This window comes from Athene cunicularia, assembly GCF_003259725.1.
Source record: "Athene cunicularia isolate RWA chromosome 10 unlocalized genomic scaffold, athCun1 chr10_part1, whole genome shotgun sequence".
NCBI lineage: Eukaryota > Metazoa > Chordata > Aves > Strigiformes > Strigidae > Athene > Athene cunicularia.
Genome location: NW_020799112.1, coordinates 15,704,822 through 15,729,260, shown reverse-complemented (window position 1 = coordinate 15,729,260; position 24,439 = coordinate 15,704,822). Strand labels below are relative to the sequence as shown.

General features: G+C 47.5%; 1 protein-coding gene across 3 annotated transcripts in view; it reads left to right on the top strand.

Annotated features, from left to right (window-relative positions):
• NTRK3 (neurotrophic receptor tyrosine kinase 3) overlaps positions 1-24,439 on the top strand; it is a 180,642-nt gene that overhangs the window by 62,175 nt on the left and 94,028 nt on the right. For all 3 annotated transcript variants that reach the window (XM_026856300.1, XM_026856299.1, XM_026856301.1), the window contains exon 11: positions 20,373-20,561. In XM_026856300.1, the coding sequence (XP_026712101.1) occupies positions 20,373-20,561 (189 nt within the window). The remainder of the gene's footprint in view (positions 1-20,372; positions 20,562-24,439) is intronic.

Genomic DNA, 24,439 nt, shown 5'->3' with positions numbered 1-24,439 from the left:
TATATATATATATATATATATATATATATATTTAGTGTTTTTTTTTTTTCTTTGTGGTCAGAAATGAAACCACTCTGTGTAAAAAGCAGGAGGAGAAGTAAGCCAGGTTTAGACAGCATGGAAAATGCTCTTTTCTTCAGAATTAAACCGAAGTAAAGACCCCAGATGGTTTGGAATCCAATGCTGAGACAGACACATGCACATATGTCTGCTGCCAACCAAATAATATTCCCCTACACCCATGATCCAGCAACTGGACTTGTATGTCTGTTTAGAACAGTGGGCTCTTGAGGCTGAAGGCTATGGAACAGAAGGGATGGAAAGAAGTCAGTGTATCTAAAAAAAACCCCAAACATATTAAAAAACCAACACTATTGCCATTGTAATGGTGTGTGGCAGTTGGCTGGCTTATGACACAGGTAATAGCTTTGGTTTCTCTATGGAACATTTAGCACCTGGTCAAGTGCTGGGTTTCAGCTGCTGGTCTGCAGCACTGTGGATGTCTGTCCCCGGACATCACCTCTGTGAGGGATGTAGGGTGGTTTGTTTTGTTCTCTCCTGCCTCTGACTTTGCAGGTAATCCCTGGGTGGTTTTACCAGCTACCTTGGAAAGCATTTTAGCTGCAGTATCATACTAATTCCATAAACAGAAGCTAAAAGCTGCATGTATGGGTGAGTAACGTTGTATGGTGTCATTCGCAGTCTCGATGAAACAGTTGAACCATGACACGTGCAGCCTTTTAGCACAGAGTAGGGTGCTGCTGTTGCTAATTTTTGGGGAAAAACTGTCATTTCCCACATAGACTTAGAAAAGAAAGTTTGCATGTGATGCTGGAGAAACTCTAGAGCTGTGAACACTTGGCAGAACTTTTTTTTTTTTTTTTTTTTTTAAAAAAAAAAATCCACAGATGGAAAATAACTCCAAACTATCTGCTAGTACGTAGCTACGTGTGAACGGGAAAACTGCAGTTGCATGAACCCTCCGCAGCAGCAAGTAGTTGATGCAGACTGATTTAATAGCCCGGCTCTTGGTAGCCTTGCCTAGCTTGCAATGCAACTTTTGGGGTGGAAATTGTACTCTGCTATGCAGAAGTCTTGCTGTGCTGCAGGTAAGCTCCCAGGCTGCGGGCCACTCCTGGATTGTTATGCTGCAGGATTTTCTTGGTGGAAGCCTGTGTGCATGGAGCTGTGTTCATGTGTGTGCACCATCAGATAACTGGGTTCGGAGGGGACCGTCCTGCTGCTGGAAGTATGGGGTTCTGTGTTTTACAGCAGCTGCTAGAAAAGGTTAAGATTTTGCTTGTCTGCTTTCAAAGGGCAAGAGGGAGAGGCTGGAGTGGGGAGATCCTGCTGGGTGGCTCAGGAGTGTTCTGCCTACATAGAGCTGTCTCAGCAGCATCACCGTTCCCCACTTGAAATGCTAAATTATTCTCCTCCTCTGTTGTGTGATTGTTTTATGTGCTTTTCTCAGCAAAATCAATCAAGAATTGATAATTTATAAGCTTCTTGTTTGCCTTTTCACTCTTCAAGGGGAAAAAAGAGAAGGATAAAGCAGAAGGCAATGCCACAAGTAAAGAAGCGTGAGGGATGTGCAGAGCTGAGCACCATCTCCCTTGTCTGTGCTGATGAGGGGGCTGGTCTCCCCTGCTGACTCGGTAAGGGCCTGCCCTTGCTGCCCGCCCAAGGAGCGAGGCCATGACCTGAAAGCGTGCTTGTAGGAAAAAGCAGAGGCTCAACCTTGAGATGTACCAGGCACGGTCATCCCTAGCAAAGTTATCCGCGTGTGAGCGAGAGCAGAGCATTGCCAGGTCGGTGTGTTTCTGCGTGTAGAGTGCTGTGGAAAGAGGGAGATGCGACTAGGCAGGTAGAAGGAGAAAGCTGGGTCAGCTGCCATCATGGCTTACACCAAAAAAAAATACCCAGTGGCAGCATATTCCACACTTCTGAGCTTGAACCCTACCTGCATGTCTGCTGTCACATGCACCCCCGTGCACGCAGGGATGTGTCCTCCTGACTCCCTGCCCACCCACCTTCCCACAGCCATGGATGCCCTGTGGGCACACGTTCTAGCTCCATCCCACCCCACCACCTCCATGCAATCCTCCCTGGATTGCAGTGAGAATAGGGAAGGAAGGAGCCATGTGCCCTGGGAACTGCCCTATTTTGGGAATTTTGAGGGAAAATGAAGCACTATTGTCTTAAAATAGAGGTAAATATTATAGCTTTATAGAAAGATAAATAGGAGAAGGAGACACTGCTTAGATAAACAAATGCTGTGGATAACACTTGGACACTGTAGATAATTATGTAGACAGATGGGTGCACGACCAGTCCATAGACATGGATGGTATCAGAATGCTTCTGTAGAATAGGAGAAACACACTAGTTATATTACCCTGATCCTGCTCTGAACTGTTTGTCCCTTTCACTGACGCTTCTGCCAGAACAGTCATTTGCCTGGTGAGCTGTTGCTTTTTCTTGGGAAGGCTTGATTTCAAGTCTCCATACTCTGTAGCTTTCCAAGCACTGCATCTCCAATTTGGAGAGCAGCCTTGGAAGAGAGAGCTTAATAAAGCCAGGAAAATCCACTGATGAACACAGCCTGACTCAGACCTGCCTCCGGTTCTGCTCCTGTGGGTTCCTGATCCAGCAGGACAGGGGGAGCTGAGCTGTGAGGAAACCAGTCTCCGTGGCTGCCTGAGCCCCTCCAGTGCTCAGGTACCCGCTGGAAGCAATGACATCTGTTGTGCTGCCTCCTCTGCCTAGCGGGGTTTCATCCTTTAGCAGATGGTCTAGAAATGCAAAAACAGAGTCTCAGAGTGGACTGTTGACATTCTTCCTTTGTAGGCTGTTCAGAATTTGATTCAAATAGTCTATATTTGTCCTGGGTGTTTCAAACCATGCTTTGGAGAATTTGGCTGGGAAGGTTTGGAGAACTGGCTGGCTCCCAAAGCTTTTCTGTTACAGATACTCCTGCCTCAGTTTTCAGCTCTTATGCTTCTACTCATGACCTGAAACAGAAGCATAGTAGTTGCTTAAATGAAGGGATGTGAGATTTTTGTGGTTTCCTAAAAAGACTCAGGCATCCAGCTTGGTTCTAGAAAGAGTGAAATCTGGTGCAGGTGATGGTTCTTCAGAGCACCTGTCTTCTTTCTGGCAGATAACTTTTTACTTTTTTATTTGTCCTGGCTTTCTGGTATAACCAACACTGGTCTATGCCACTTAATCTCTTAAAAATAAGTGTTAATAAATAGGTCAACAGCTGATATGGTTCAAAGTGTAGTCCATGGTGGGTTGAGTGATTCTGAAAGCTTCTCTTTACCTCTTTATTATTTTTCTGCTTGCAATTTAGTCAAGGATATGGCTCAGCAAATGCTTTTATTGTGTACCGGTCTCTTCTTATGCAAGAAACTTTCCATTTTCATCCCCTGATGCCCACTTCAAAAGAAAGCCATTTTTGTTACAAATCACCAGATTTTGTTACCACTTTACCAGCAACCTGTTTGTTAGCAAAGAAGGTCCAAGACTTGACCATGCTACCAAGAAAAGACTCTACTCCCGCCTTCAAAGTTGTAACCGGTTGTGAGTAAAGGGTGAAAAATAACCCAGATTTTCCCTTTCCAAGCCTTCCTATGACAGCCTACTGGCAAAGACGTGTTGTTTCGTGGCACTACCAGCGACTGTACTAAGAGCTCTGTTAAATATAGCAGAGCCGTGCAACGCCCCCGCGTGCCGGACGTTCAGGCTGTTCCTCTCTGCGTGCTCATCAACCACCATGGTGAAAGAGCTTGTTCTTGCTGCTGTTAGGCAGAAGATGCTCGCTATCTTTGTGTGTTGTTCTTGTGAGATGTACATTTGGGCTGAACTCATGCATCCCCTGGTAAAGATTCATCTCAGCTGCAGAAGAATATGCTGGACTCATTTATTGGGGAATTGTCAGAAGATGTTTTTTCCCTATAGTGCCTTCAGATGGGCACTGGCCAGCAGAAGTCCCTCTGGGTCCACCTCTTGGTTTATACCACTTCTTTGTCCATTCTCATTAGAAAATATGCTTTCGAAGAACTCTGCTCCTAACATTATGTTCTGTGAATCTTCTGGTCCCATCCTGCATGAGTTTTCTCCCTCAAAATCCCACCTTTCTCCCACCTCCTGTTGTGCCATGGATGCAAATGAAACTAGCAGCTCCCTGCACTGCGCCACTAATGGGGCTGCAGATTGATAGCTCCTTGTTGCAGAAACACTTGTCAGGGGCTTGACAGGCTGCTCAAGGTTGCCTGATGTTGTAGGGTGGAGGTGGAGGGAGGGAGCTGGAGAGCTGTGTGCTTGTGCTTTATGGACCTCCTGGTGGGACCGGTGGGCAGCCTGGCATAGCAACCGCTCAGGGCATTTACTGAGATTTATGAATTTGTAATTTTCAGAGGCCCTGAAGCAAAAGTGTCTGTAATTAAATTTTGATTCTCTCCCCTCTTCTTCCCCCCTTTGCTTTCCCCCTCCCCATTCTTGTCTATGCCTGTGGTTTGTTTACTGAGACCCAGCAAAGCTTTTGGATAGCAGGTAGGAGTCTTTGAGCATAGCCAGGAGGAGAAGAGGATGGCAAAGCAAACAAGCAGATGGCAGATATGATAAAGCAGCCCCTGGCCAGCTCTGCCAAACTCAGAGTGGGCTCTGCCATGCAGTTCAAGGGTCCCGCAGTAAGAGCTTCCTGCATTTCTCTGCTCCGGACACAGATTTGGCAAGGTGTTGGGAGAGACTGAAAGCCAAGCCATGTTCCTGTGCTCTCATTGGCCCTGTGCTCAGATCCTGGCATTGTTTAGGGCTACCTGAAGAGTGGGGGTGTTGGGGACGAGACAGCCTTATGTTGCTCTGTGTTGCCCTGCTGTGACTGACATGCATGTGCAGCCATCCGTCTCTGAGAGGTGGTCCCCTCTAGAGGGGGAGCACAAAGACAAAGGAAAGCAGGCAGACCTCATACATTATTATTTTGTTTTTCTTTAAAAGCAAGTTATAGAAGAATAAGATGAAGAATTAGTTTGGCCTTTGTGCTATGCTGTCAAGGGAGTAGAGGCGGGTCCCCCAGGAGATGATGCTTTGGCGTTGCCTAGGACTTCCCCCATCACCAGTCTTATTTTGTGATCCCTCCCCAGCGACTGACTCAGTGGCAGTGTCCCTACCCAGCCAAGCGATATCAGCCCTGTGAATAGATTTCCATCAACCCACTCAGCCCTAAAGTGCTGCAGTTAAAAGGCTCTGGAGACATAATTGTGTCTGCGTAACAGCAGTGATGATTTCCTTGAGAGGTAGGATGAAAAGTGGCTCCATTCCACTAATTCTGCAGAGACTTGATAGCTGCTTCTAGAAAGGGGCTTGGTTGTGGTCCAGGTGCCTCCACCACCGCAGCTCTCCCTGCCTCGTGCTTCTTTACGGTCGCATGCTTGTGCTGCCTCCACACTCGAGCCGCACTCTGTGGGGTGATACCAGCCTGATGGATGCCTCCAGGCAGGTGAATTTAGGAGTGGGTTTGGCAGGGTCTGCTGCAGGATGCTCTGGCAGCTTGAAGCAGGCTTTGTGCAAGGGGCTCTTGGCCTGATGCTCAGCAGACATGTGCTCCTCCCAACTAGAAAGCCACCAGCCTTGTGCAAGTTCCCTTTTTCTTTTTTTTTCTTTCTTTTTTTTTTCTTTCTTTTTTTCCTCTTATTTTTTTTCTCTCTCATCACCATACTGTGGGTGAGGATGCTGTTTGTCCCACTCGCTCCTTCCTGCTCCCTTGACAGTGCAGATGGAGAAGTTGCTTGGCCTCTGCACATCTTCAGGTCTGTCTTCCCAACATGGATGTGTTGTGTTTCTTGTTGTGAGCTACAAAGCTGATAAGCAAGGGATGCGTTTTGGGGGCATGGGGTGTGGAGCAGGAAGGCAGCACTTAGTCACAGAAGTAAATGACAAAACACCCTATCTTTCTCTGCCCTTGTGGTTCACAGGCTAATGTAATGCAGTTTCCCTCCCACCTACTTTCAGGATGTTGATGAAGTAGCTTGGGGGTAGGATGTAGAATATGCGTAGGGAAACAGGGATTTGGCTGGTGATGGCTCTTATGCTCTCATGCTTTAAAAGCTGGTGACTGAGCTTGCAAGAACCAACAGAATCAAAAAAGAGACTCTAAAGATCTTGGTTAAATGTCTCTTCATATTGTCAGGCCATTGCTTGTGCCAGCCATGCCTGGGGTGACTGTTGTGATGCCCAATCTCTTTGCATACCTTCAAGAGTCCTTTTCAGTAAGTTTTTTCCCCCCTTCTTCATACCTCTCTCCTGGCTATAGAAAGACATTTGTTTTGATTCTGCTGCCTCCAGGGCTGGCACCACGTTCAGGTGCCTCTCAGCTCACGTGGAGCTTCATATGACTTGTCCCCATTCCCCAACCACCTGCTGCAGCCACATCCATCTGGTTAACTCCCACCCTTCATTTCTTTTCTGAAGCTGCTCTGTTTCACTGGTGCATTCCAGCCAGAGGCCAGCATCCCAGTTATCTCCTGGCATCGTAAAGGTCAGAGGTGAGTTAGGGCGTGATTCTGCTTGGAGTATCTGGGAGATGAACTGTGCTCTGCCTCAACCTCCACACTCGTGTTGGGCACCAGCTGCTTGTTTCTTAACTGGAATCGGCAGATGCTGAATTTCTGCAGACCAGCCTGCTTGCTTTAATTGATGATTTACACTCTAGCTGCATGAAAACTCTCGTCTTAAAAAGCATTGGTGTCGGGCCGACAGGGTGGCACGAGGCCGAGCGTTTGTAACTGGGCGCTGAAGGACTTGCAGAGTGGGAAGGCGGTGTGAGGCAAGCTCCTTGCAAGGGCTATGGCAGAGCCCCCATCCTGGGGACTGCCAACCCAGTGACGAGAAGACAGGCGATGCATTTGCTAGTGCCTGTATTGAAATGCAAGTGGTGTTCCTCACTGACCTCTGATGGGAGCTAAGTCCATGCCTGTAGCTCACCGGTGAGGAGGGGAGCCTGCTACACTATTTAGAAAGGGAAATTTCCCCAGGCCTTGGAGGAATTAATCATTTTATATGCTGGAATCTTGCCTTCTGACTGATCTATCTGAATTACAGATTAACTGGCAGCGTGGGGACGGAGGAAGCCATTTCAGTGAATAGCTCTCTAATTTATTAAAGGGGTTGTTTGGACTGCTGCTTTGGCAATGCAGCAAGTTCTCTGAGTGGGGAGTTGTTTTCTGTCCCCCTCTGCATCTCCCAACCTTTTATCCCCTTCTTTTGTCTCCCTGTTCACAGGACCCCTCTCAAACTTGATGAGGGTCCCAGCAAGGCAGGTGAAAGCCCCAGACCAGCAATACCCTTGGCAAATGAGCTGTCAGCTCCCAGAAAACTCTAATTTTAGAGCCTTTCTGTAGGGGCCACTTGTGTGACTTTTAAGCACAACCATCACCTTTATGACAAAGGACTGTAAATTTTGGAGTAAGGCATGACATGCTGGAAAACACCAGTGTATTGATGCTGCAGTTGGTATTAGCTGAGCCAAAAAGCATCAGTCCCTACTGAATCAGTTCTGCCTGGAGAATGTCAAGGGCTTCCCCCCTATGCTGTAAGTCTACAAAGATTTCTTGAAAACCTGTAAAACCTAATTTCTTTAGTGTTTTCCACTTTAGTAAATGTTGATCCTGGGGCTTGCAGCAAAGCTCAACACCCCCAGCAATGTTACTGATGTGAGAGTCATGGTCCGGGGAGCACCAGGGCTGCCCAGACCCTGGCCTCGCTTCCTCTCCCAATTGCTCACCATGAAGGAAAAAGGATTTGTTTATTTGTTTGTGGATATTTCTGACATGGACTTCATATTCCAGAAGAGTCTCATAATATTGTGGGGGCAGATTCAGGATTTAAATGATTATACAAGTGAAATATATTTTGATTCTGTAAGCAACACACTATTTATCTTGGGATAAAATAAAACTGAGAGACTGATATCACTTCTGGAGATCATCTCAAGGAGGGCTGTGGAGGGGAAAAAAAAAAAGAATTGACTTTCTGAAAGACAGAAGTTTTAAATTTTCATTGCTGTCATGCATGAACTAAACCAAACTATGGTTGCAAGGATTTTTTATTTTTTGACCATGTAAGGATTTATCTTTTGGCCTGAAAGTAAACATCATAGGTCTGATTTTAAGTTTGGGTCTACAAATTATCACCCTGAGCCAATGCAGTCACTTGCTGGCAAGAACTGGGCACACAGGGCATCTGCTGGAAGTGAATCCAGTCCATTGGCATCAGCAGCCTTAGTGGCTGTGCTTGATGTTTTCATAAAAATTCCATTTAAAAACAAAAAGGTCAAAAGTTGACCAAAAAAGCAACAACCGAAAACTATTTTTGTTTGAAAAATTACAAGCACTATTAATTACTGCACGAGAACCAGATGGCTGTACTGACCAGTTTGGTTTCATGGTCCAAGCAGGATCTTGAAAGAAAACCAAGAAGAAAAACACAGAGCAAAGACAAACCATGTGTTGTGCCAGGTACTTTACATTTTGAGTGCTCCCTCCATTTGACACCTCTAAGCAATGCAGAGTGGGGCATTTATTTATTTTTTTAAATGTGTGATTTTTTATCTTGACAGAATATTAAACCAAAATAAGGAGGCCTGAAAATTAATGTCCTGTAATGACAGCAAAATCCCTCAGTGTCTCGAGAGCCTCATAAATTGGATATTTGGAGAGGGGACGCACAACTGCCCGGGCTCAGAGGGGCTCCGGTTACTGCTGGAGAAAATAAACCTTCTCAGTGCAGAGGCGGCTGGGCTCCAGGGAGAAGGCGCTGGTGTCAGCACGAAGTGATGTGGCTGGAAGATAGCCTCGTCAGGCTAATTGATCTGGAGCCTTTGCCTTTCCTGCCAGGGCTGCCTGTCTCCTTACCCATAATCCCCACGCCTTTGATGGCCCGTCAGGAATATGGGACTTGGCCCAGTTTTACATCTATCCAATAACATTATGAAATTGATAGTGACACTTCCATTGGCACTAATTTCAGTGAGGGATTGGAGCCAGAGGACAAGCGGTTTTCTTTCATGGCCTCTAAGCTTTCCAAGTAGATAAGATGACCCAAGACTGATCTTGTGGTGGCCAAGACATGGGAAAGGGGCTGGTGGGAGGGGGATGGACGTGGCTGGTGGACCTGGGCAAGAAGCTAATGAGAAACATGCCTAATGCTTTCCCTCACCAAAACCCTTGGGTGGGAGGGCAATAGTGGTCCCAGCTGTTGCCTCTGAGAGCTTCAGTGGTTCTTGCTGGTTTAAGTATTTCCTGGCACAGCACGGGTTCCTACACCATTGCACTTTTGGCTCAGGTCAGTGATCCAGCAGCGAGTTGGACATGCTGGTGATGGAGCTGTCAATGGAGCCCTTCACTGAGACATCTCTGGTGGCCTGCTTGTACTAAGGGAGCTCCTCGATGAGCGGGCTAGATGCCATGTCCCAGAGCTTTCACCCAAGGCTGGCTGCAGTGTTGAAGGGGATGCAGTTGCTGCAGCCTTAATACACACTGCGTTCATGTTTTTTTGCTGGCTGCTGAATTGCAGAATAAGACTGAAGTTTAGCTTAAACCATCTCTGCTTTCCTCTCCATCTTGCAACTATTCATCCAAGGTTTGGTTTGAGGTGGGGGAGAGCATTGTCTTGTGCTGAGCTGGAGTTTGCAGAAGATGGCCCCTTGACGCCTCACCAGTCCTTTCTCCAGCCTCAGGCTGTGTTCGCACCTTCATCTGAGCAGGGGCTCAGGGAAAATATTTTTCGCTTTGTCACCGTCTCACTCTGCGGTGGCTGGGGGCCAGAAGAGAGAATAAAAACCTTGGGTTGATGATAATCAACTGGAAATGCAGAAAGGAAATGCATCTGCTCAGTGCTGAGCAGCCAGGCCTGCTCTGGGCTTTGCTCAGGGTCACTTGGCCTGTGGGTGCTGGATGCTCATGAGGAGGAAAATGCCATCAGGGCCATGTGTGCACCTATGGGTGAATACAGCCTTTGGGGTCAGCCTGGCGTCCTGAGGCTGTGGGGAAAGCAGATGCTGCTGTTGCCTTGCCCGTGTCCTTGTGTTGGTGGGAGTGACCCCCTTGGTGCGCTTGGCAGCAGCTCTGAGCAAGCCGCCATCCCCTCCGGGAGGGGTGTGAGTGACAGAGCATCTCCCTTTTTTTCAAGTGCTAGCATGACCCAGGGCTCAGCAAGTGTGTGTTACGCTGCTCTTACATGGACGAGGTTTGTTGCTTTTGGGGGACCGCTCAGCACCTCCTGCATGGAGCAGGGGAAGACCTGTAGTTTGAATCTGAAAATCTTGAAGCTTTTCACCCGAGGGGCTGAGAGCGAGGAATCATGATCAGGTTGGGGGGTGTGGAGGTGCTGGGGCCTCCTGTAGACAACCTGTAGGAAACACCGCAGTATATAAAGCATGTCTTGTGAACAGAAGAGATTAGAAAGCTGATATGATGTTATTCCGATTGATTTTGCTGTTGTATTTATACCTGGAGGTAAAGAGCAGGCATACTGGAAATCAATCGGCCCTGTGCTCTTCCCCACTCCCTCTGCAGTACCGTTTGAATGAAACGCTTATATCATTTTTACGGTGTGTCTGTGATAGGGATGAGTGAGCCAAGAGATTAATAGGCGCTGCTGAGGCCTTCACCCAGCCACTGCCCAGCTCTTGCCTCATAAAGCCTGCGCCGCTCTGGAGTTCAAGGTGCCCTGAGGTGACAGCCTGGTGACTCTGGAAAAGAACAAGAGGCAAATCTCTAGTGAAGAGGAAGAATGGGAAAAAAAGGTAAATGGCAATAAGTGGAAGACCTGGGGCAGGCAGGATGGTGCCCAGCTCTGGAGCTGGGGTCTGGGTGCAGTTGGATGGTGAAGACCTGGGGCAAGAAAATGAGGGTTTTGGCTTTGAATTGAGCTGATCCAATAAATGATGGCCTCGTGCATGGGAGATAAGGCAACAGGGACCCTGTTTTGATGTCTGACTGTGCATTTGGTACCCACCATCCACCCGTCCTACCCCACCAACCCTCTCTGAGTCTTGACCTTGGGACTGGGACAGGAGGCTTGCAGCGGGGCCATGTAGGGAGTTTGGCTACACACAGATGCCACATCCCAGGACGTCCCTGCTTGCTTCTCTGCCTCATCCAGGTGGATGTTTCTCTGCTCTGGGAGCTGCTGGTGTTGGCTCTGCCATGCCAAGATGCCATCTCAGGACATTTCTCTGAAGACGGATGTGCTGGATCCCAGCTGGCTCCTCACATCCCACAGGAAGCATGAATATCCAGCAGTGGGAAAAACTGGCTTGTGACCAGTGAACGGGGGAAGCCAGGTAGGGGGAATGATGGAAGGTGACTGAGGATGGGTCTGAATTCCATCCCTGGCATCACACACTAAATACTGTCTTCCCCCCTGCAGCTAAAATCGAGTAAAACATACTTTTCTTCCTCTGCTGTTGTCTGTGCTGTTAGCTACTTGTTTCACCTGACCTCAGCAAGGAAAACCTTTTCCTGTTGGCAAACGAAGAGGCTTCTCAGTATCCATCCCCTATTACATGGGAGAAGGTGTTGGCTTGTTGATATTTAAAGAGTCATCAGATCCTTGTGTTACAGAATCCAAAATATTCTCCTAGTTGCCCCCATGCCCTGTGTGCAGTCCCTTTCCTGGTTAATACGCTTTCTGAGTTCAATAGGTTTGGTAGTGCTGGGCTGGGAGCTTTAAGCCTAGATGTAAAAATTCCTGCTTTGCTTTCCTGCAGGTGCTGGCTGGCTTTGCTGTCACGCATGGCCCTGGCTTGTCAGATCCCTCCCTTTTTAATTATCAGATTGTCTTATCATTTTTACCGTAAGCATTTTCTGTGGCTTGTTCTCCTGGATTTATGCATTTGTGCCATCATATGCACTGACTTCATATTTTATACAATTTGATGTTAATGTTGTTAATGTTTCCATTCCTGAGTGTGCGTGCTTATAGGATTCATGTCTAAGCTCAATAAATAAACTTGAGAAAGGTGGAGAAGGAAAGGATGTAGGAGGATTGGGAGAGATTTGGGGATCCTCTACCCCTGATGGGGTTGGAGTGATGCTCCATACCAGGACTGCCAGGGTGGCTGGAGGCTGGAATGGGCGAAGGGGGGATGCACAGGGCTGATGTGGCCCCTCCATCCTCATGCATCCCCTTCTGCAGCCAGAGCTGCCTTCTCCTCCTGCAAACACCTGGAAAAATCAGACAGAGAAGGAAATGTCCATATGTAAAGAGGGAAAGGGACTTCTGTAAGCAGCAGTATTTTGGCAGACTGTTTCATCTGGACAGAAAGTGCTTTGAGGATTGCCTGTGTAGGGATCACCCACTGACAATGGATCTGACAGCTCTTGGTTATACAATAATGCGTCTGCAATTTGTAAGAGGGTGGAAGGTGGCAGCAGGGTGGGGGAAGAGCCACATGTCCAACCTGAGCAGTGGTGGGTGCAGGGCCCCCGGGCCTGTTCCTCTCTCCCTTTTACCCCAGAGTTCAGTGGGATCTTCACCTCCTTGAGATGACCAGGGCCCTGAAACCATCATCTCATTCAGGAGAGGGGAAAATGGATTGCTGTTTGGCCATTTTCTTCTGCCTTTGCTGCCAGAGGATCTGGAGGCTGATGTTTGGGAATGTACCCCTTTTGGGAACTCAAAGTTATGTTCCCAGAGTCTTCATCTGCCTGCAAAGCTCAAGGACATGACTTTTTATATGTGCTGTTTCCCCCAAAAGCTGATGGGAGAGTCTGCACCCCATGGACCATGGCAGAGGAGGGGGTTGTCACATTTGCAGGCTCTGCAGCTGGCCACGGCGTGGTTCGAGCAAGAGCTGTGCTGTACGGGTCAGCTTCTGCAGTGATGCCTTCCACCTCCCATGGTGTTTTGCAGTAGTTGTGCAAACATGCAGGGATAACCTGGCATGAATTTGGGGCAGGGAGACAGAACTGAGCTCTATGGGTGTGGGAAAAGCTGCTCCAACCTGGTTGAGGTGTTGGTGACAAAGCAAGTGCAGAGAGAGCTGGTGTCTGGTTAAAGCCCAGTGTTTTGTACAAGTGCAGGGTCTGCTGTGGCTCTGGGGAAGAGGCCACATGATGGGCCATCCTCTCACTGAGATTGGTGACCCCAGGGATGAGTGGAAGCGGCTGCTTCCCATTGCAGGAGGGCAGGGGCTGGGCTGGAGCTCCTGGCAGTCTAGCTCCAAGCAGGTCCTGCATAGGCACCGGGTGCTGACTTGGCCCCATGCCCACATCTGCCAATAAAAATTAAGAAATTGATTTCCTTTTGTTTGCCTGACAGGATGAGGCTCTTTTTATGAGACAGTAAATGCAATCTAGCTCTGAGCACGGCTAGATTTTTAATTGTATTTGTTGTGCTTTCGCTTATAGTTTTATGAGTTTCAGTTCCCTTCCTTGCTGGTGCAGACATCAGCCCTGGGGGATGGTTTGATTTCAGCTCCAGCAAAAGGTTGGAATTTTTTAAACTTTTTTTTTTTTTTTTTTAATTTGTTTGTTTTCGTGGTAAGCTGAAGTTTGGGATTAGTTTTCTATCTGTGTAAATTAAGCACATATGTGCATATGTACAGCTCTGAGTTGTGAAGGTAGGCTGAGAGATCCTGCCTTGGAATTATCTACTTGCCAGTCGGTGATACGCCCCTTTGAAGAACAGCGTTTAAGATTAAGATCAGGGAAATGTGGAAGTGCCAACAGAGGTTTGAAGTCAGAGGAGGAGGGGATTTTATATATAATATATATTGGAGTTTAATGAGGTCTGCTTCAGTGCTTGCTATATAATGTGTGGTGACCCACTTTACTAGGAGAACATTTTTTTTTTTCTAGTTATGGGTCATATACAGTTCCTAATTAAGTAGGTTAATTACATGGCTCCTTTATATTACACGGGCAAATGTGGATGGCACAATTAGCTCTTGCAGTGATCATTTTTGACCAAAAAGTGGTGTTCTGAGCAACAGCTCCTGGAGGCGTGGGTGGTGAGAGGGAGATGGCCCTGCAGCCTCCGTGCTCACTGTCCCAGTCCGGTGCTTCAGATGCTGCCCAGATGGCCTGCAGTGCCAGCCACTTCTCTGCTTGGAGTTTCTCTGAAAGCATCACAAGGGGAAGAGCACTCGTTGCTAAGGGCTCTTTGGTTGCAGGTGAAGAGTGCTGCAGCCTGGGAGGACTCTGAGTAGTGTCAAGCCCTGTAGCTAAAAAGTCCTTTCCCCAGCCTGACAGTGGCTGAGCCCTGGCAGCATCCCTGGGTTATCTGTTCCAGTGCTCAACCATCCGTGCCACTAGGCATTAGGGAAAACATTCAAACCCTAATCTCCCTCAGTGCAATTCAAACCTATTATTTCTTGTTTTATCCCCAGTGGACATGGAGAACAGCTATTATATTTCTCTTTGCCGCAACCTTTTACATATTTGAAGGCTGTTACCACGTGTCCCTTCAGTCTTCTCCTCTCAACACAAAGCATAATTCTTTCAGTTTTCCCGTGGAGGTCATGTTTTCTACACCTTCAATTGTTTTTGTTGCTTTCGAGAGGTTACTGTGATAGCAAGCTGGAGTTTTTGTTGTTTCTTCACCTGTCTGCCTTGGAGCATTCATTATGTTACTGATGTATATGAAGTGACCATTATCTTCTCTAATCTATGATTATTTATAAAGTACCCTATATTCCTGAGCCTATGTTTTATCAGAAAGTACAGCTCTTAGCCTTGATAAATAATTTAACATTATGATATGGTCATGCAAACAGGGGCTCCCTAAGCTATTTATTATTATTTGCTTTATTTTTCTAAAGTACCAAGTTGTCCATGTAACACTGAATGAACCAGGTGATTCACAGACATGGACTAAAAGATATATCCTATTTCATAGAGCTTCCAGATAAACAAGGAGATGAAGGAAAACACCAAGTCAAACTCCAGTTTAGCCACAGGGAAGAGTGCTGAATAAAGAGTGATAGATTTTCTGAAAAGCAGAGATTTGGGGGCTATCTGCAAGAGTATTTGCTCAGTATTTGCAGAGATAATAATATCAGTATGAATGCAAAGGAAGAAGAGCTGGAACGTTGCTGGGATGAATGGAGCATAGCCTGACTGGGAGGCTGGGGGAGAAAAGAAGGGTAGAGACGAGTCTGGGAATGGTGGTGTCTGAATATGTCTTTCTTGGGTAAGTGGAGCTGGCTCTAGAGATGTGGGAAGGAAAGCACAACAGCATTGCTACTTGTGATGTTTTCAAAAGCAATATGTTCAAGCTGCCTCACTGCTGTTTGTTTAACATCAGATTCATTTTGATCCCAGCTTTCTGGTCATCGTAGTTGTCTCTCCCTCTGGTGTTGCAAAGGGGCAGGTTGGCAGTGGCTGTGCTGCTGGGCTGGAGCAGGGGCTGACCGCCTCTTCACTCAGGGGTAGCCCTGGGGCATCCTTAGTATCTCCCCAACCTTCTCCTGCAGCACTGTGGCTCCATCGCTGCTGCTGCCATTGCTTCCCTGGCAGGAAAACTGCATGGGCTTAGCGTGGAGAACTATACACTGTCCTTGCAGGTAGTGTGGATACTGCTGGCTGGTGAGACCTCTGCTTGGATGGAAGGAGAGTCACTGAAAGCCTTTCAGAGTATAGACCTGACTGGTTTGATGCTCAGAACGTACAAAAGCTTTTTAAAGTATTCACAAATAGACTTTTTTGATAGTTAATATTCACAGTATTTTTGTCCATAACATAGGCTAAGTTATTCACAGAAACAACTACTGCATCTCTGTTTAGATTTTAAGTTTCAGAGGAGCTCCAAAATATTTTATATTGCATTTTAAGATCATAGGATGCTATATCAGGAATTACCCCAGGCTACCCTTGACTATTAAATACTCTGCATTTTTATAATACAAAACTGGCTTTTTTTTTCTATGTCCCTCTACCCATTTCTCTGTCAAGTGGAAGGTATACCTAAATCTTTAAATCTACACTCTCTTTTTCTTTTTACTCCATTTTTTTCCTTTAACCTTACCTGGAAAATACATTGAAGCCATTGAGAATTCTTGCAAATAAAGCCATTCATCAGCATTATACATCAGAAACTCAACCTCTTTACCTACTTAACAACAAAAAATGTATGCTATTGCCAAGATAGATTAAGAAAGTTGAAGTCTAGGTAGCTGCTTTATTTCCAGGAGTTACTAATGACTATATATATTTTGAGTGTCAGAGCACTAGTCAAACCTATAAAAGAGATTGGTGACTGCTTGATATCAATGACATTTTTAAAGTTTTTCTCAGGCTTGTGTAGTGAGTCCAGCACTTGTCTGAGTCTCAGATGGGCAACAGAGTGGCCTCGTGATTAGAGGAAACTGTATCCCAGCTGTGACCAGCCAAAAGATGTGTGAATTAAAGAATGAAAGTGATAGAGAGCCATAACTGTGTTGTAGGAGTTCATGTTGTCCAGATTTCTACACCTCCCCCCCCCTCCAAAAAAACCCCCAAACAACCATTAATAGGAGAAACTTGGAGAAGTCCTCAACTGTAAATTATGTCTTTAATCCAGTTGCATCCTGTGGAGGATATTGGGATTAATTGGCTGAATGATGCGTTATATAGTCCATGCCAACGCAGTGCCTACCATCATCAGAAATGTTTCTGAAAGCTTGAAAGCTAATGTACTGCATCCATTGGGTGTGTTTCTTAAGACTCTTGAGTTTTTTTTTTTTTTTTTTTTTTTTTCAAGACCTGGAAATACAGTCAGAGTCCGTAAACCATCCCTGGATTATTGCAAGGGTAGAATATACTTTGTGGTGTGCTATCCCTGTGGTGTTAGGCCTGCAACTGCCTTGGCAGTTCTTGGGGTTTCCCACTTTTGTACAAATGGAGAGGGCCTGCGGTGGTCATGGAGCATTAGAGTTCAGGCTTTTGAGGGTTAGTAGAACTTGTAGATGTCTGAGCCTGGGAGCACCAATTTGAGCTGGATGTCTAAGAGCCTGAGGCCATAGGACCTAGTGTTTGCTGGGGAAGGGGAGTGCAGCTGTGGGTCAGATGAGACATGGTTACTTCTTACCCCAGACAGATTTGGGGTATGAAACTAGAGATAGCACACATAGAAGGTCCTCCTAAGAAAAAAAAACCTGTGGAGTGTAAAGAAGGTCAGACTCTGGATCTGTTTATTGGCAAGGATATTGCCATCAGAACACTGGGTAATAGATGCTAGCTGTGCTTAGTTTCACAAGTACCTCGATCTTTTAGATGTAGCCATGTCCTTCTAACCTGCTTGTGCCAGAGGGACACTGCCATGATTTGCATTCCTTAAAAATGAGGAGGTGCTGTGCAAGCAAGGACAGCAAAGGTTAAGTGCTGGCCGGGTTTTGTGAGCCCCTGAGAACTATGTCCCCACAGCAGGGTCTTTGCCAGCCTGCTGTGTGACCCACGGTTATGAAACCAACCATCTCCCCCCAGTACTGATGCTGTAGATGTCCTCTTTGCTCCTTGTGTCAGAGGTGTGATTTCTGCTCTCAAAGCAGAGGACAGCAAAGCCTTCCTTCATATCATTCACTAGAGAGACCTTCCATATCCCACTGCCTGATTAGGTACCTTCCTTCGAAACAACACCTTGGCTGCTTGGAGAAAGCAGTAAGTCCTCAGTAGTCTCTCCCACCTCTTTGCTGCAAGGGAGATCTTTATGGTCTCTCCTCAAATTATTTACACCAGTCTATACCAGCTGATATTTTTATGACTTGTTTTGTGGACTGCACCTTGAAATGTAGAGGTGTCCCCTTCCTCTTCCCAGGCCAGCCAGTGGTCCAGGATATGGCTGAAGGAACGTGCACACCATGCAAAACCCGGTTCTCCCGGTTTGCATGCAAAGAATTGACATCACGAAGGAACAAAAGTCATTCAAACTGAAATTGCCTGTTTGCTTTTTTGTGTTTGGAGAAATACAGCGTGTGTAGTCCCAACAGAGGCATCTTGCAGCAAGAGCTGAATTTTGCTTTTGCGTCTCAAAAGCTGGAAGTCACGTGGGCCCGGGGAGTAACATAAAAAAAAAAAAAAAAAAAAAAAAAAAAAAAAAAGCCAGAACCTGCCAGAAAGAATTCACAATAAAGGGAGAGACTTTCTTGCCTTGTGACTAAAACACCTGTCACGGCTGCCAGGACTCTGCTAATTACACAATAACTTTATTATATCCCACTTGGAAGAACAAACGATACTTGAAGCTCCAAAAATGAGCAGCCTTTAGACTAGATTGATGCAGGCAGAATGACTTCATGGAGCCTGTGTTTGCCCTGTCTTCTGAGAAGCTCTGGAGAGTAAAATGGCTTGAAGAACCCCCTCTCTGTTGCTAGTGCTACATAATAAAGTAATTATGCAATTAGAAATAGATTACTGATGGGAGAGAGGCATTTTCTATGCAATGTACGTAAAAGACAAGCTTCTCTGAATAGGTTTGTAACCTCAGTGCGGCATCTCTGCTCGTTTTTGCTTGAGCTTCTGGTAGTCCCTGGTAGCATCCAGACAGGAGAAAAGGAGCATCTCTAGTTGAGTATCTTTTTTCTTCCCATGTGAGTGTATAAGGGAGGTCCTTATGGAAGGTTGCAGTACGGTCCCCACATTGCTCAACTCCTCGGGATCCTGTGTTTGCACAGCATGAATGGCTGCAGCATGAATTAAATGGTTTCACCTTGTGATGGAGGTGTTTGTGATGTTGGCTGGCAGGTTGGGTGAGAATAGATGGAAGTGGAGAATGATGTATTAAGGCCTGATGTCCCCTGAGGTTTCCAGCTTTGGCAACTGATAGCACAGGCTGAAGTTAGAAGGTCTAAAGGTAAAACAAAGCATAAGCCAAACATTGGGCTACATCTGAATATTGTGAAATAGCTCTGTGTGGTTCTCAAGTATAGATCTTCTTTCCTCCATCACTTTATTCTACCTATGGGAACAAGCCTGCTGTTTGTTAGGGCAAGATTAGAGCAGTGATGCTCCTGGATGCAAGCACTTGGGTGTAAGGAGTCATGGCTGGGGCAGGAGGCTGGAGGAGTGGGAGCACGGTTACTGGATGGGCCTCTGCAGAAGGGAGATCAATGTGGGTGCGTTTGGGCATGCTGGTGTTCTGGGGACTGGCTCTGTGGAGATACATAAGGATGCATGAATGCTGTGGGCCTGGGGGAGGCGTGTGGACTGGCCCAGGAGGGCAGCGCTTGGCTGCGGTGCTGATGGGTGCTGAGATGCCCGGGGAGTAGGAAGGTCTCTCATGTGCACTGACCAAGGAGGTGGGTGCCGAGGGCTCCGTGCTCATGGAACAGCAGGTTGTGGGTCAGTGAAGAGGGGCCACCATGAGCTCTCCACCAGGTCCCTCTCAGCCTATTGGGGATTGATATCAGGTCCTGTGAGCACGCAGCAGATGGGGAATTGGGAGTTAAGGAGTACTTGAGATGGTGGCAGATGAATTAGAGGAGACAAGGAGAACAGAATCTTCTGGGTTTGTTGCAGCTCACCCTAAAGGTTGTGGTGCTGACTTTTCCATATTTTGCTAGGTCCTCTCTTTTCTGCCATCCTTGGGTGCCTGTGGCCTCCAAGGTGTGCCAGCATGACACAGGGCTCCTCCCACGGGAAACTCCCTCTGTATCTTTTCTCCAGTGAGAGCAAATGATGAACACCAGAGAGGCCATGGAGACTCCCACTACTTCCATCCTGGGGGTGGTGGTGGTAATTACTCTGCCTCATTTCCTTGCCTGTCTGATGGTGCTGTGAGGTTTTCAGGGTCAGGAGGGTAAGGGGGAGGTGATGTCATTTGTGGTGGTGGTAGGACACAGCATGAACTAAGAAGGATCTACTCCATCGTGAGTCCCTGCAGGTATCAGCCTGACTGAAGGTCTCCATGTGTGTGCCTGAGTGAAACTGGAGGAGGGGAGACAAGTGACTCATTGGGCAAGAGAATATGGGTTTGGGGTGAAACAGATCTTCTTTGGGGGTGATGTTTCTCCAGTCTAAGCTTGGTTATGTATTCTGCCAAGCTCACGATGCCAGGGTATACAGGCACCACAGCAACTGTTCTATCTTGTGACAGCCCTAGGAGAGGACTTCATGCAACACTCATCTCTGCTGTGGTGTCACCTGTAGCTACTTTAACCCCTGCAGGATTGTCAGCTTGGTACCCCAAAACCAGGAAAGAAAACTTGAGGTGTCTTCTCTGCCCTGTGAGGTGCCTGGGGATGGGCCAGTTGCTGGGGTGCTAGGACAGGCATCCTGTCCAGAGGCTGCTGGTAGTCCACTGCTGATCCACAGTGATCCGTGCCCGTGTGGTCAGCGGGGCTTGCCGGTCCCCTTTCCTCTGTTGTGCCTGACAGACGTGCGTGGTTTTTACAGGTCCTGTGGCAGTGATCAGTGGAGAGGAAGATTCAGCCAGTCCGCTCCATCACATCAACCATGGCATCACGACGCCCTCGTCCCTGGATGCTGGCCCGGATACGGTGGTGATTGGCATGACCCGCATTCCTGTCATCGAGAACCCCCAGTACTTCCGACAAGGTCACAACTGCCACAAGCCAGACACATGTGAGTGCCCGATCCGGCCAGAACACCCTGCGAGGACCAGGGTATGGGTTGGGGGGGGATGGGGAAGGAGGGCGAGGAGGAAGAAGTTAAGAGGATGAGGAAGAAGAGGAGGTTTTTAAGGAGAGTTGGTCTTGGTATGGTCCAGAAACCAAAGTGAATCTCAGGTTTCAGAATTCACAACATACATGTAGATGCTTCCAGAGAAGCCTTTCCACCCTCACCTTCACCTCCTTTCACCCTCCCTCTGCCACCCACCAGTCACCTTCCCCCCTTGCTGAAAGTGCCATCTGAAGCTGGGCTCTGCCTCATTGGCTCTGAGCGTGAAGTCCCAGGCATGAGCAAGAGCTGTCTGGGAGCATGGGAATGGACGTGACCCCTGCCTGGCCAGGGAAAGGACCTGCCTCCCCTTTCTCCTCCAGCAGTTTCCCAGCTATGGGGCTGCCTCCTTGGCTCCCCACCGGGCCAGGGAGAAGCTCAGGACACGTGGCCATAGATGGGGCAGGTGCATGGAGATAAAGAGCAGGAGGCTTAGATGTTGGATGTCTTGTTTTCATGGGCTTCTGTAAAGCTTCTGCATCTTCCCCGTATCAGTCTGGTTTGTGAACTGGGCTCGTTAGACTAGCAGGTGGTGATCAAGTGGTCGTCTCCATTTTGTATTCCTAAATTCTGAGTGTAAAAGAAAAGCTTTGGGTAAAAGGATGCTTTTCTGGGAGTCTCATACTGCTTCCCACATGAGCGGTGACATGCAGCCTCCCCGACACGCAGCTCGCAGCCGGTAGTTGAGTTCTCCAAGGCCTCTTACCAGCTCTGAGATGTAAGCCAAGCAATGCAGGAGGTTCACATAACATTCTTCTCCTGCTATTGCTCATCCTTTTGGTGTGTCTTGGTTCCAGGTAGAAGTGGAAAAATAAAAAAAATAAAAAAAAAAAAAAAGGAAAAAAACTCCAGCTTGTGCTATCTCTGTGGCCCAGCTGGAAGCAGGGAGTGCTGCGTTGAAGTCACCTCTGCTCTCCCCTTGGCTGCTGCTGACTCATGAGTGCAGGAAACATAACTCAGGCCCTGGAAACAGGGAGGAGGCCAATCTCCCAACCTGTGGAAACTCATTCAACATTAAGTGCTTGGCAGGAGTACGCTGCTCCCTGGCCGCCACTCCTCCCGTCAGGGGATGGGGAGCTGCAGCCACTGCTCCCATGGAGGTCTCCCTGGGGCAGCCCCTCCCAGGTGCTGTGAGCTGGTGCCTGAGCTGTTATCGCCGTGCTTCGCTTGCCAGAGTGATGGGGTGTACCCAATGAATGCACCCAGCTTTCCCTTTGATTTTCATTTTAATGTGCTAAATTTGGTCTGTTTGTAGAGAGGGGAGGAGGAGGGCGGTGATTAGACAGGAGCGGAGAAGCTGAATGTAGCGTGGTTTTTCTGTGCCGTTAATTATATATTTTACATTTCTTATAGCACCTCATCTCAAAATGATTTACAAACTCTGATGGCTCGGGAGGGGGGGCTCCCCCGCTTTATTTTTACCTTCCCCTCCTCTGCTCCTTCAAATCTCTTTAATCTATGCGCCGACCATTGCAAGGTGTGGGTGCTACTGCAGCTGTGCAGTAGCAGAGCTCAAAGGATTAAGTTGTGCTCCGAGCATTTGCCCTGTGGGGCTTGTCAGAGCTGGGCAGGTTGCAGGGGAAGTCGCTTGTGGCGGGATTTGGCCTCATAGTTTCACGGGGCTAGTTGATTAGGATCGGAAGAATTCACAGAGATGCTTGGGGGTGGCATCTGGAGCCACTTCTCCCGTGGAAGGTGCCACGGGGGTGAAATGCAGCTCTAGTGACAACTGTGCACACTTGGAAATCCATGGCAAATTGCCACCCCTGAGCTCCAAGTTTCCTGGGGCTGTGAGGCAGTGAGGCTGATACCAAACTCTCCCTGCAGGCACTCCCTTCGGGTGCAAACAAGAGGCAAAGCACAGCTGGATGCTGGCAGGCTAAAAGCCCTTACATTTTTATAGATTTGCTTGTCATTCACAGGGCAAAACCCAGGCTTTGAGACCTCAAGCAGGGTTAGATTTGGTGTGTGTTTTGTACTTGAGTCCTCAAGACTACTTGGACCAAACTTCTGACTTCACTGGTGGCTTTGCTTGAGGCTGGAAAGTTTCATAATTCACCTTTTAAATTAACCATGCTTTGGGGAGCTTTTGCTTTAAGGGGTTTGTTTGATCTGATGTGCTCTGCTCAACTTAAACCTGAGCTGGAGAATATTTGTTGCTCCCATTCTCCCTGTGGTTTTCATGCCAGAGGGTTTTTCTTTCCCCCTGTGCAGAGCTTGGACACGAACAGTTCTTCATTTGGTGTCTCTTGTAGAGAGGAGAACTCCTCTGGGCTGGGGAGTGCCTCGATGCCCAGCTGAGCTTGTACTGATGCAAGCTGTCATCTCTCTCCTGCCACCCACCTCCCTCAGAGCTGCTGTCCAGCTGTGAGCAAAGGTGCTCCACGGCACGCAGCATCTCTCCTTTGCACCGAGGTGTTGCTAGAGCAACGTCTTCAGCAAGTAATTTCTCCATCATGAAGCTTTTCTCCTTCCTTCCTCCTGCAAGCATCCCTGTGCTCTTGGATATTGTCTGGGTTGAGGACATGCCAATACCCATTGCCGCGCTGCAATGAGGAGAGCAAACTCTATATGCTTAATGCAGTATTAATAGTACATTGATGTGATATAGATTTCTGTCACCCTCTATACTAGCAAACATCGCTTATCACGCAGGGATGACGGATGTTTATTCCCAGCCACTTAGCTCTGCATAATGGAATTGCAGCTGAAATATGGAGAGCAGCTCCCTGCCCACAGCGCTGCAGCCCGTCTCGCTCCCACCGTGCAGTGCTGTCCTCTGGGCTGCTCTTGTTAACGTGTCCTCAAGGAGATAGAGATGTGTTCCCCGCTGGGGATGTTTTTCCTCGCATCGATGGGATGAAAGGCACAGGAGCCAGGTCTCACCCCCTTTTTGGGATTTTTGCAGTTGTCTCTTAGACCCTTTCTGCTTCCGCCTGATTTAGAGAAGCAGGAGGGATAAGCTTGGTTCAGGGTCCTCTTTCCCTTCCTGGCTGAAGGCTTCTGGAAGAGTTGTGGAAAAAACTGCACCACCCTCTTTTCTTGTGATAAAGCATTGAATCTTTGAGAAGATGCTATCCCCGTCTTTCAACTGTAACTCCACGGCATGCTGGGCAGCACTAGGGTTTGCAACTAATCCTTGTTTCAGCCATCCTCAGCCCTACCTGGAGGGTTAAGCAAAGTGCTTGGCAAGGGGGACAATCCAACTGCAAACTGATTTCAGAAGAATAGGCTGAAGTAGCCTTTTTCTCCTGATCTTTTACACATGGAAGTGAAACCTAGTGGCATATCTCCTCAGCAGATGTCAGCAGGAGGAGCGACAGGTTGTGATGAGTTTGCACCTCTCTATATTTGGAAACAAACAGATAAGAGGAGAAGAACAGGACTTGTGGAGCAAGCACCGTGGACAGAATATCTGAAGAGGAGATATGGTGTAGGACCGTGCGGCTCAATCGTATGGTCGGTGATTTTGATAATGCAAAACATGATCCGGTCTACACTCATTTGTGTCCAGAATATGGCCATCAGTCCTTCTGGGCAGGCAAAGTCAGCTCATTATAATGGATAGTTCCTGATCAGTGGAAGAAAAAAGGAGCATCTGCTTGGAATAAGTATATGCTGCAGTATGGCAGTAACAGCAACTTTTAACCTTAGCTCCATCTCCCAATGCTCAGGATTTGAATTTGCAAAATGGGTTATTAAGAGTAGCTGGAGATTTTTGTCATGAAAGACTGGTAAAGTTTCAGAAGAAACGTTTTGGAAGATTGTTTTACTTTAAGGAT